This window comes from Rhinoraja longicauda, chromosome 12 (assembly GCF_053455715.1).
Source record: "Rhinoraja longicauda isolate Sanriku21f chromosome 12, sRhiLon1.1, whole genome shotgun sequence".
NCBI classification, from domain to species: domain Eukaryota; kingdom Metazoa; phylum Chordata; class Chondrichthyes; order Rajiformes; family Arhynchobatidae; genus Rhinoraja; species Rhinoraja longicauda.
In genome coordinates, this window is record NC_135964.1 from 31,915,852 (window position 1) to 31,929,406 (window position 13,555).

General features: G+C 43.7%; 1 protein-coding gene across 1 annotated transcript in view; it reads left to right on the plus strand.

Annotated features, from left to right (window-relative positions):
• rb1 (retinoblastoma 1) overlaps positions 1 to 13,555 on the plus strand; it is a 165,656-nt gene that overhangs the window by 52,922 nt on the left and 99,179 nt on the right. Inside the window, exons 12-14 of the mRNA XM_078409411.1 lie at positions 3,976 to 4,063; positions 12,904 to 13,020; positions 13,102 to 13,158. Of these exons, the coding sequence (XP_078265537.1) occupies positions 3,976 to 4,063; positions 12,904 to 13,020; positions 13,102 to 13,158 (262 nt within the window). The remainder of the gene's footprint in view (positions 1 to 3,975; positions 4,064 to 12,903; positions 13,021 to 13,101; positions 13,159 to 13,555) is intronic.

Below are 13,555 nucleotides of genomic sequence, written 5' to 3' on the forward strand. Positions count from 1 at the left end.
GCGAATTACATTTAATGATAGCCAAGGTTTTCGGGAGTGTTAAACTCGCTAGTAGACTTCGGACAAACAGGGCATTTTTAATAGGAGTGCCTGCTGCAGTCAAAAAGCCCCTGTGCTGCCACAGGTTACCAAAATCATGTGCAATCCCAAAGGCATATCGTGAGTCGGTGTAAATATTAGCACATTGGTCAACGCAAAGGTGGCAGGCCTGCGTGAGGGCAAATAATTCAGCCTGCTGGGCAGCATGAGGTATACTGACAAAGGCTAGGGTGGGCAGTATCATCAATCTCTAGCGCCGATCGTGCGGATTCTTGTTCGTGGCGCAACTTAACCCTTTGTCTGGGACCTATCCATAATCCCTGATGCTGTCTCATTATCGGGGGGTAGTCCCCAATATTCTGGCGGGGAGGGTAGAACCGGGACTGGCACAACCGCAGCCGGTGGCTCTGCCTGTGGGGCTGTGGGGATCGGACGTGTCCAGGGTTCCTCGTCACCCTCGGACTCCTGATTACCTAATAAAGCCGCTATAGACTCCATTGGTTCGGATTCTGACTTTTGTTGTTGTTGGGCGAGATATATCCCTTTGGTACAGGTTTTAAATTCACCTCGAGCTCGGGTAGCACGGTCAAGTCTTAGATCATACACCTTACATTCCGCTTGCAAAATATCGCATCTTTTCGGTATTCCCAACCTATCACTCACTGATATCCCTCTACTACTTGCAATTTCCCTCCAACTTCGCTCCCTTGACTCCTGATGGTGCTTCCCCCTCTTTCCATTTTTTTAATCCTCTTTTTCCATTTCTTCACTGCTTCTCGCTCCCACATTAATTGTTACCAAACGATCAATTTACCCAGACCAAGACAATGTCAACAAGAGTGACCGCCCTTTACGTTATAATACCGGGGCACCGCCATCACCTTATCCAAAGTCCGTCTCACATGTCTGACATCCAATTACCAAATGATCAATTTCTCTTATATCCATAGCCTGTCCCATTCCTGGCCTGACAACCAATCATTATATCACATTATGAAATTATTCTTAAATTTACCCAGACCACAGACTCATGCGATAAAGACTCTTACCTCAATATCATCCTTATCCTTGCCCTTTTCCTTATCGGTTCGTCTGTGAATCTCAGTTGAACACAACATCAACCCCAAACGAGGGACTTCAGTGTCTGAAAAACGTCAACGTCCGGGGTCTCGAACAACGGTCGAGAAGTGCACTCTGTCCCCTTCGGACGTGTTTCAGTCACTGCTGCCTCTTAGTCGTTCGTGGTTGACAGTGCCAAAGAGATCCTGCCGACTACGCCAAATGTTGTAGTTCGTGCCCTATGAACAGAATAGTCAGACAACCGAATTCGTATAACCTCTTTATTCTACTCACCCAGGTGGGAGAGAGTCTAGAAACCGGAGCGTTTAGAAACACTCAGGAAGCTAGTGTAGTCTCTCTCCCCGAATGCTAACAATTACACATATTTATACCCAAAATACATGTGCCAGTACATTTCCTGTTGCTACCTTATATGGCAAGTTTTACAATGTCCTATAAATCTTTATGTGCCATTCAGGACCCCTATGTCCTCCGTGTCCTGTGTGACCTACATGTCCTCGGTATTCCCAGGACCAAAGAACAGTCGATATGACCAAATGTTCCCCTTAACCATCAAAGGATGGTTAAGCATCAAAGCCTTAAAACCAGTTGCCCATATCAAAGGATGGTCAACCATAAACCGTGCCTCCATGCTGAGCAACAGGATGTCCTGGCAACATAATCGAGCTGGAGCTTTTACACCTTTTTTACACCCCTGCAATAAAACCCATATGGCGAAATGTCGAATGTTTAACCCCTTACAGGTCTCCCCTCACCTCCGGCATTCCAGAGAAAACAATTCAAGTCTGTCTAACCACTCATTGCAGCTAATAGTTCCTAATACAGGCATCATTCTGGTAAACCACCTCTGTATCCTTTCCAAAGCCTCCACATCTTACCTATAACAGGGCAACCGGAACTACAAGCAATACTCTAAATGTGGCCTAACCAATGTCCGATAAAACTGTATTATGACTTCCTGACTCTTACACTAAATGCCTTGACCTATGAACGCAAGTCTGCCATATGCTTTATTTACTACTCTTTTTATTTGCTTTTCAAGGGGTTATGTTGGACCCCAAAATCCCTCTTTACACCAATACTATTAAGGTTCATGCCATTAATTGTATATTTTCTAGGTACATTCGACCTCACAAAGTGCCACATTTCACACTTGCTCGGATTCAACTTCACCTACCATTTTACCGCTCATTTCTGCAGCTGATCCATATCCTGCTGTATACTTTTACACCCTTCCTCATGATCTGCGACCTCACTGCGACCTCAGCAACCTTGGTGTCATCTGCTAACCAACACATCTACATTTAGGGAATGGGGGTTCCCCACTTCTATCATAGATGAGGCCCACACCCGTGTCTCCTCAGTACCCTGCTGTTCCGCTTGTGCTCCCCTTCCCCCCAGTCGCAACAAGGACAGTCCCCCTGGTCCTTACCTTTCACCCCATCAGCCGTCACAAACAACATATAACCTGACATTTTCGCCACCTCCACCAGGGTCCCACCACAAGTCACATCTTCCCAACTCCACTCCTTTCTGCCTTCCACAGAGACCGTTCCCTCCACAACTCCCTGGTAAACTCATCCCTTCCCACCCAAACCACCCCCTCCCCAGATACCTTCCACAGCAACCACAGGAGATACAACACCTGTCTCAATACCTCACTTGACTCTGTCCTGGGACCCCGACAATCCTTTCAGGTTAGGCAGAGGTTCACTTGCACCTCCTCCATCCTTATCTACTCTATCCGTTGTTCAAGGTGTGGAGTTTTATACATCGGCGAGACCAAACGCAGACTGGGCGATCGTTTTGCTGAACACCTTCGCTCAGTCTGCCTGGACCTACCTGATCTCCCGGTTGTCAAAAACGTTAAGTCCCCTTCCCATTCCCACACTGACCTCTCTGTCCTAGTCCCCCTCCATCGTAAGTGAGGCCAAACACAAATTGGAGGAACAGCATCTCATATTTCGCTTGGGCAGCTTACAACCCATTGGCATGATGCTGATTTCTCTAACTTTAGGTAACCCTTTCATCCCCTTTCTCTCCGTCCCTCCCCCACGCTAGCCGTTGTGCTAGTTTCCAACACAGAAAACAAACCAACTCAACCACATGGGCAACAAGAACTAGTCAATATTTAGGGCTGATAAGAGGGGATGACCATCTCCAACAAGGTAGATTAACTATTGACCCCTGACATTAAATGCCAGATCACCTTTACTTAGAATCTCAATTGCAGCAGCTACACAAATAATAGGAATATAAGAATAGCTCATTGACTGGCAGTCTTTGTGGCATGTGACTCACCTTTTGACATCATCTGCAAAGTACAAGTCAGAATTGCAATGAAATATTCTCAGTGTATTTGGATATATGCAGCTACAAAAAGAGTCAACAAGCTGGACACCATCCAGGACAAAGCAGCCTGCTTTTCTGGCATTGACACTAAACATTAATTCTCTACATTTCCCCCCCATCCTCATACAGTTGCTGCAGTGTGTACCTTTAAAATATGCAGTAGTTATTATCTAGGTTAATTCTGAAGCCTATGATTTCTATCTAAGGACATGCAGAAGGTGCATGGGAACATTATAACTTTTGTTCACTGAAATTGCACATAATCCTGACCTGGAAATATCTCATTGTCCCTTCATCATTGGTAGGTCTACATCCTGTAACTCTACCTATTAACATGTGGGAGCATTTTCACCAGACCTACTCTGATGATTCAAGAGGGCAGCTCACCATCATCTTGAGGGCACTGATGTATGGATACTAAAGGTTGGCCATGCCAGCAATGCACACATTCTGAAAATATATACAAAATGAAAAGTTTTTTATTAGACTTTTTTTCTGTTACAGAGCTGCTATGAACACCATCCAGCAGTTACAGATGATTTTAAATACAGCTGATGACAAACCTTCAGAAACTCTTAAAGCATATTTTAACGTAAGTTGATGTTAGATGAGGGTCAAAGGTTCGGTACTCTTTCTTTCACTGCCTATAGCACTGTTGAAAATGCAGTGCTGTCAAATGTAAATAAATTAAAATATGCAAATTTTATTAGCAGGAACATTAATATTGATTGTTAAATGTTCATTTTTGTATGCTGCATATATTTATGCAAATTGTTGATATAGAAATATATCAAAAGTATATTGAATTACTTTGTAATTAATATAACATGAGAATCAAGCAGCTTGAAATCTGGTTCCATACTGTTGTTTCTACAGTGTGAAACTTGGGATTTAATACATTTTAATAAATTAGGTGATGTCGGGGAAATTAAATATTATTCTGGCATGTTACTGGCTGGTAAGTTCATTCATGTTGCAAGGCACTTCTGATCCATGGAATGCAAATTCAGCACAATGAGGGAACATTTCCCCAGTCCCAAACAACTGCAAGTAAAGAGAATGCTACCAGTTGCAGGAGCTTGAACAAAAGCTGTAACATCATGGTGGTCTATGGGAGGCTGAGTGTTTTCTGGATTGTCCGTCCCTTTAAATTGCTTCAGTGTATTTTATATATTGTAACAGGGGGCACCTTGTAGCTCAATAGACTGCAATCAGAGACGGAATAGATGACTGTCACTCTCTGCATTAGCAAAAGATAACCTGCATACACAGTATACATCGGTTTATGAAAATTTAATTAGCAAATTTTCACTATAATTCTTTGACACATTTGGGTATATGTCTTTGATTTACAAATCTGTTTCTAATTATAACAAATTGGAATAGACTGTACCAAAGCAGCCATGATCCACTTTCTCCAACTCTTTAATTTATGAAATTATTTTCAATGCAACCCTTTTATAAATCAAGGAATGGCTACATGTGGTCCCAGCCTCAGGTGACAGCAATTGTCAGATCACCAATTTTTAATAGTAAAACTGTTAATGGCAAGTGGCTTCTTTACCACAGACTAACAAAGTAAAGGAAAGAAAGTTAAAGTTCTAAATGTAAAACTTAACTAAAGATTAAAATTTCATTGCATCACTCATGCTTTGCCATTTTCTATTCTGTGGAACATTAAATTGATCCATTCTGAGCTAACACAGATATGTATGGAAATTTAAAAAAATGTAAATGCTTGAATTCTGAAATAAAATCAGAAAATGCTGGAAACACTCAGCAGGTCAGGAAAAAGATTCATAGATTCTTCAAAATAAATTTGTTTCCCAGTTCTGATTAATGGTTTTTGATCTGATACATTAACTCAGTTTCACTTCCCATGGTTGAAGTCTATCGTGCAGAGAGTTTCCAGCATTTCTATTTGAATTACATGTATATTTCGAGTGGCTCGATAATATCAATTGTTGCGCCTGTGTTTAAGGAGAAAGTAATGTTTTTGCAAATTTTGCTGCTGTGTCAATTCTGAAACAATTCTGGATGCTCAGTTGTATATATTAATGTCTTTAGATCAAACATCTGCAAGTAGAAATTTTATCGCCAAGTTGTTCATAAGTTCATAAGTCATAGGAGCAGAATTAGCAGTGAAGAAAGCCAATGGAATGTTGGCCTTCGTAACAAGAGGAGTTGAGTATAGGAGCAAAGAGGTCCTTCTACAGTTGTACCGGGCCCTGGTGAGACCGCACCTGGAGTACTGTGTGCAGTTTTGGTCTCCAAATTTGAGGAAGGATATTCTTGCTATTGAGGGCGTGCAGCGTAGGTTCACTAGGTTAATTCCCGGAATGGCGGGACTGTCGTATGTTGAAAGGCTGGAGCAATTAGGCTTGTATACACTGGAATTTAGAAGGATGAGGGGGGATCTTATTGAAACATATAAGATAATTAGGGGATTGGACACATTAGAGGCAGGAAACATGTTCCCAATGTTGGAGTCCAGAACAAGGGGCCACAGTTTAAGAATAAGGGGTAGGCCATTTAGAACGGAGATGAGGAAGAACTTTTTCAGTCAGAGAGTGGTGAAGGTGTGGAATTCTCTGCCTCAGAAGGCAGTGGAGGCCAGTTCGTTGGATGCTTTCAAGAGAGAGCTGGATAGAGCTCTTAAGGATAGCGGAGTGAGGGGGTATGGGGAGAAGACAGGAACGGGGTACTGATTGAGAGTGATCAGCCATGATCGCATTGAATGGCGGTGCTGGCTCGAAGGGCTGAATGGCCTACTCCTGCACCTATTGTCTATTGTCTATTGCCTATCTAAATGTCATTTCAATGTTGTTATAGTCCCTGCCTCAACTACCTCCGCTGGCAGCTCGTTCCATATACCCACCACCCTCTCTGTGAAAAAGGTGCCACTCAGGTTCCTACTAAATCTTTCCCGTCACCCTAAACCTATATCCTCTGGTTCTCTATTCCCCTACTCTGGGAAAAGCACTCTGTGCATTCACCCTGTCTATTCCTCTCATGATTTTATACAACTCTATAAGATCACCCCTCAGCTACCTGCACTCCAAGGGATAAAGTCCTAGCCTGCCCAACTTCTCCCTATAGCTCAGGCGCTCAAGGCCTGGCAGAATCCTCATAAATCTTCTCTGCACTCGTTGCAGCTTAATGGCACCTTTCTTATGACAGGGTGAGCATAACTGAACACGATACTCCGAGTGCGGAATATGGACAGTCGGCAGTCATAGTCGACTGATAGAGCTCTTAAGGATAGCGGAGTCAGGGGGTATGGGGAGAAGGCAGGAACGGGGTTCTGATTGACAATGATCAGCCATGATCACATTGAATGGCGGTGCTGGCTCGAAGGGCCAAATGGCCGCCTCCTGCACCTATTGTCTATTGTCTATAATTAGGCCATTCAGCCCATCGAGTCTACTTCACCATTCGATCATGGCTGATCTATTTTTCCCTCTGATGTATTCTGCCTTCTCCCCACAATCTTTGACACTCTTACTAATCAAGAATCTCTGCTTTAAAAATACCCGATTACTTGGCCTCCACATCCAGCTGTGGCAATGAATTCCATTCACATAACCATGCTGACTTTGGCGTATTCTATCATGTGCTTCCAAGTACTCGTCTTTTGTAATGGACTCTAAACTCTTACCAACCACTGAAGTCAGGCTATCCTGCCTATAGTTTCCCCTTTTTTGCTTAGCTCCTTTCTTGAATAGAGGAGTAACATTTGCAATTTTCCATTCCTTTCGACCACTCCTGACTAATGATTCTTGAAAGATTATCACTAATGCCACCACAATCTCTAAAGCTGCCTCCTTCACAACCATAGGGTTTAGTCATCTGGTCCAGGTGAGTTATCCACCGTCAGACTCTCAGCATCCCAGGCACCTTCTCCTTAATCTGTGGAATTCTCTGCCTCAGAAGGCAGTGGAGGCCAATTCTCTGAATGCATTCAAGAGAGAGCTAGATAGAGCTCTTAAGGATAGCGGAGTCAGGGTGTATGGGGAGAAGGCAGGAACGGGGTACTGATTGAGAATGATCAGCCATGATCACATTGAATGGCGGTGCTGGCTCGAAGGGCCGAATGGCCTCCTCCTGCACCTATTGTCCTTACTAAAAGCAACTTAATTAACTTCTGCCCCTTGACTCTCTTGAATTTAATGCATGTTGCTGGTGTCTTCTGCTGTGAAGACTGACACAAAAAACATATTCAATTCATCAGCCATTTCTTTATTCCGCATTATTACTTCTGCAGTATCATTTTCCTATGATCTTGCCTCTCTCTTATTCTTTATGTATCGGAAGAAACTTTTGCTATCTTTTATTGTATTGGCTCGCTTACCTTCGTATTTCATCTTTTCTCCCTGTATTGTTTTATTATTTACCTTTTGTTTGTTTTTAAATCTTCCCAATCCTCTAGCTTCCCACTAATCTTTGCAGTATTATATGCTTCTCTTTTAGTTTTATGATGTCTTTGACTTCCCTTATCAGCCACGGTTGCCTCATTCTCCCCTTAGAATCTTTCTTCATTGGACGCATTGGTGATCATTTTCCAATGTCTATAGATTCAGGATCAGTTCCTGTGGATTGGAGGGTAGCTAATGTTGTTCCACTTTTTAAGAAAGGAGGGAGAGAGAAAACGGGAAATTATAGACCAGTTAGTCTGACATCAGTGGTGGGGAAGATGCTGGAGTCAAATATAAAAGGCGAAATTGCAGAGCATTTGGATAGTAGTAACAGGATTGTTCCAAGTCAGCATGGATTTACGAAGGGGAAATCATGCTTGACTAATCTTCTGGAATTCTTTGAGGATGTAACTAGGAAAATTGACAGGGGAGAGCCGGTGGATGTGGTGTACCTTGATTTTCAGAAAGCCTTAGACAAGGTTCCACATAGGAGATTAGTGGGCAAAATTAGAGCACATGGTATTGGAGGTAGGGTACTAACATGGATAGAAAATTGGTTGACAGACAGAAAGCAAAGAGTGGGGATAAATGGGTCCCTTTCAGAATGGCAGGCAGTAACTAGTGGGGTACCGCAAGGCTCGGAGCTGGGACCGCAGCTATTTACAATATACATTAATGACTTCAATGAAGGGATTAAAAGTACCATTAGCAAATTTGCAGATGATACAAAGCTGAGTTGTAGTGTGAACTGTGAGGAAGATGCTATGAGGTTGCAAGGTGACTTGGACAGGTTGTGTGAGTGGGCGGATGCATGGCAGATGCAGTTTAATGTGGATAAGTGTGAGGTTATCCACTTTGGTGGTAAGAATAGGAAGGCAGAGTATTATCTGAATGGTGTCAAGTTAGGAACAGGGTACGTACAACGAGATCTGGATGTCCTAGTGCATCAGTCACTGAAAGGAAGCATGCAGGTACAGCAGGCAGTGAAGAAAGCCAATGGAATGTTGGCCTTCATAACAAGAGGAGTTGAGTATAAGAGCAAAGAGGTCCTTCTGCAGTTGTACAGGGCCCTAGTGAGACCGCACCTGGAGTACTGTGTGCAGTTTTGGTCTCCAAATTTGAGGAAGGATATTCTTGCTATTGAGGGCGTGCAGCGTAGGTTTACTAGGTTAATTCCCGGAATGGCGGGACTATCATATGTTGAAAGACTGGAGCGACTAGGCTTGTATACACTGGAATTTAGAAGGATGAGAGGAGATCTTATCGAAACGTATAAGATTATTAAGGGATTGGACACGTTAGAGGCAGGAAACATGTTCCCAATGTTGGGGGAGTCCAGAACAAGTGGCCACAGTTTAAGAATAAGGGGTAGGCCATTTAGAACTGAGATGAGGAAAAACTTTTTCAGTCAGAAAGTTGTGAATCTGTGGAATTCTCTGCCTCAGAAGGCAGTGGAGGCCAATTCTCTGAATGCATTCAAGAGAGAGCTAGATAGAGCTCTTAAGGATAGCGGAGTCAGGGGGTATGGGGAGAAGGCATGAACGGGGTACTGATTGAGAATGATCAGCCATGATCACATTGAATGGCAGTGCTGGCTCGAAGGGCCGAATGGCCTCCTCCTGCACCTATTGTCTATTGTCTTCATCACTTGGAGGAACAAATCCTGCGTCTTTACTGCTCCACTGTCATTCCTGCTGGGATCCCTTTCCAATCAACTTTAGCCAACTCCTTCCCCATGCCTCCGTTGTTACCTTTATGCAACAGTAATAACGACACATCTGATTTAATCTTCTCCCTCTAAAACTGCAGGCTAAGTTTTATCATATTATGGTCACTACCTCCTAAGGATTCCTCCACCATAAGCGCCCTAATCAAATGCAGTTCGTTACACAACACCAAGTCTAGAATTGCCTTTTTCCTAGTAGGCTTAATTGCAAGCTGCTCTAAGAAGCCATCTCATAGGCACTTTACAAATTCCTTCTCTTGGGATCCAGTAGCAACCCGATTTTCCCAGTTTACTTGCATATTGTCTTGTCTTGTTGATACTGCACCAACCGCCGCTGTTGGGCTATAAACGTGCAGTCCCTCATGCATGCAGTTGCAGATTTAAAATTTAGTGTTTGCAAGCAACAGTTTAAAAGATTTACTATCCAGCAAATGTTATATGCGGTGGCAAAGGATTCCAAACAGGGATCGTTCTGGGGTACAGCGAGTAGTGGAAACAGTCTTTGTTGGTCTTGATGGTTATATTCCCCCATGGATTGTAATCCCTCATGACCACTGTAACTTTGCCTTTCTTACATGCTGTTTGTATCTCTTGATGTAATTTGTATGCTACATTCTGGCTGCTCTTTGGAGGGTCTTTTTACCCTTGCAGTTTCTTAGCTCTACCCACAAGGATTCTACATCTTCTGATCCTATGTCATCCCTTGCTAAGGACTGAATTTCATTCCTTACCAGCAGAGCTACCCTACCTCTCTGTCCAATAGGATGTGTAACCTTGGTATTCAGCTCGCACCACCGATCCTCCTTCAGCTACTACTCTGTGATGCCCACAACGTCATACCTATCAATTTCTAACTACCGTAAGCTCATCCACTTTGTTCCATATACTGCATGCATTCACATATAACACCTTTAGTTCAGTTTATTCACAAAATGCTGGAGTAACTCAGCAGGTCAGGCAGCATCTCAGGAGAGAAGGAATGGGTGACGTTTCGGGTCGAGACCCTTCTTCAGACCCCTTTAGTTCAGTAATCACCATCCCTCTCCTCCAAAGACGTACAGGTATGTAGGTTAATTGGCTGGGTAAATGTAAAAATTGTCCCTAGTGGGTGTAGGATAGTGTTAATGTACGGGGATCACTGGGCGGCACGGACTTGGAGGGCCGAAAAGGCCTGTTTCCGGCTGTATGTATATGATATGATTGTTCCCCATTTTGCCTGACCTTGGACTCTTATCCTTTCTTAAACTTTCTGTCCTATTACTTGTGGAGACTTCAGTAACCACTCCTGCACTTTCCTTCTAATTAACCTCATCCATATATTTGCAATTTGTTGACCCCCCCCACTATGCGGTTTGTATTTAGTTTAAACTAGAGGGCGTGGACCCGTTACGTCCAAACCTCTCTTGCGGGCCCGGCAACCCCCGTTGGGCCCAAACCCCTCCTGCGGGCCCGGCAACCCCCCCCCCCCCCCCCAACTGATGACCCGTGGACCCGTTGCCGGCAGGGGAGTCTCCCCTGGGGCCGAGGGCAGGCGAGGGGGGAGAGGAAAGAGGAGAGAGGAAATGGGAGAGGGAGCCACTCACTCCAGCCCCAGGCGGCCAGAGCGAGCTGTGGACCTGTTGGGTGCAAACCTCTCCTGCAGCGACAGCTCGACAGCGACGGCCATCTTCTTTGACCCTCTGCCGCCACGCTGCAGCACAGGAGGAAGGTCAGGCGCGGGGCACGCCGGGAAGGTGGCCAGTCCTCCGGGGGGGGGGGAAAGCGCATTTATTAAAATTTATATTAAGTTAATTGCTTTTAAAAAGACCGCAGGCGAATGGTGAGTAGGGTGGACGTAAAATTGTTGCGCTATCGCGTACCGTTTTGGCTGCATTTCGGGAACAAATATATGCACAAACCTACAAATATACAAGATGAAAGTTTTAGTAATACACTAGCAAAGAGGGCCCGTTGGGCCCGTCCCCACACCCCCCATTCTCTCCTCGGAGGGAGGGGGGAGAGGGGAGGGGGGTGAACCTCCCCTTTTCCCAGTACCCCTCTTTCCCCCACCACCGTCCCCTCCGCACGACCCCTTTTGTCCCAGTCCCCATTCTCAGACCCCCCCCATTTTCTCATCCCCCAGCCCCACACTCTTAGCATCAGTTAAAGGCCCGGGGGGGGGGGAGGAGCGGATGAGTGAAAGGTCCGGGGGGGGGGGGTGCAGGGGGGCGCATCAGTGAAAGGTCCGGGGGGGGGGGGATAGCGGGGAGAGGGTCTCCCGGGTGTGGGAGAGAGGAGAGAAGCAAGGGGAGAGATGAGAGGGGAGCCCATACGCACAGACGCACCACGCTGAAAGCCTTCAATAAATCAGTAGCTCTTGTCACATGGGCATTTTGACGTCACATGCTGAAGGCAATTGAAAAAGCGGCTGGATTTTTTTAATTTTTACTAAAACCTCTGTAACTTAAAAAATACACGACCGAATCAAATAAAAAAATCATTTTCCAGCAGCGTTCAGCGTGGTGATTAAGGGGGTGCAAAAAAACGTGACGCTACGGTTCACCGTTTTTGCCGAAATCAGACGAAATAACTGAGAGAAAAAAGTATTGACTTTTAAACCTCTGTAACTTAAAACATAAACGACCGAATTTTAAAAAAAAATCATTTTGGCAAGCGTCCAGCGGTGTGATTAGGCGGTGCAAAAATTGTGGCGCTACGGTTGACCGTTTTGCCGTAATCAGCCGAATCAGTGAAATATATATACAAGTGAGGAGATGCCGCGCATGCGTACTGAGCACAGCCGCACCACAGCGCCCCCCTAAAAACCTTCAACAAATCAGGGGGGGCAGCGCTTTAAAACCTCTGTAACTTAAAAAATATGCGACCGAATTAAATTTAAAAAACATTTTCCAGCAGCTGTCTGCGTGGTGATTAAGGCGGCGCAAAAATCGTGGCGCTACGCTTTACCGTTTTGCCGTAATCAGCGAAATCACAGATATATACATATATATTAATTCATACACAAGATCTGACTTTTAATAAAGATAGATATATATATATATATAGATAAGTTATATTTAGAATTCCAGGTTATAAGTACTCTTTGTAGCAATGGCGCTCTAAACGAGAAAACAAGACCATTGCTTTCCAGTGCTAGTGATTTATTCTGAGAAGTAGAGTTACTACAATTCCACTTCTTGAAATTAGTCTAACAAATTAAAGGTGAAAGATCCCAAGTTTTTGAGACATTGCATAAGCTTGTGTTTTACATTACCAGAATATTAGGCGCAGCATTGTTCTACTTTTTTTCAGAATTGTACAATAAACCCCACCATCAACATTACCAAAAGAGTGGAGAATTTGGGTCAAAAGTTTCAGGAGAATTTTGCTCGGGCCGTGGGAGAAGGATGGGCTGAGATTGGATCACAGGTATTAATATATTCTTTTGTTGATTTCATTGCTTCATTATTTATATTGATTGATTAATTTATCTCATTCTGTTTCCTTCAGAGATATAATCTTGGTGTACGGTTGTACTATAGAGTTATGGAATCCATGTTGAAATCGGTAAGTTTTTTAATTACAGTGTGGGCAGAAATTTTTAAAGGTAGATGTGGAAAATAATAAGTTTTGCCATTTTAAATATTTAAAGTTCAGTTATAAGCCAATGTCTTTGGCAACTGTTTTATTTCAATTTGACTGCCTCATGTTGTTTGGAAAATATATTCATGAAATTTGGTTACATAACTTCAAAATTTGTGAGTAATGGAATATTGCTGTGTTTTTCCAAAAGATGAAGTCGTCTTTATGTAGTTAAGAATCACATAAAGCAGATGATGTTTCATCCTACTGCAGTTGTGGTCTTTGATAAAGAACTGGCTGTCAAGGCAGCAAAACTAAATGAATTAGTTACAAGTAGAATACCCCATTGTTTGTTGATGATACCTTGTGTCAATTCAATTAA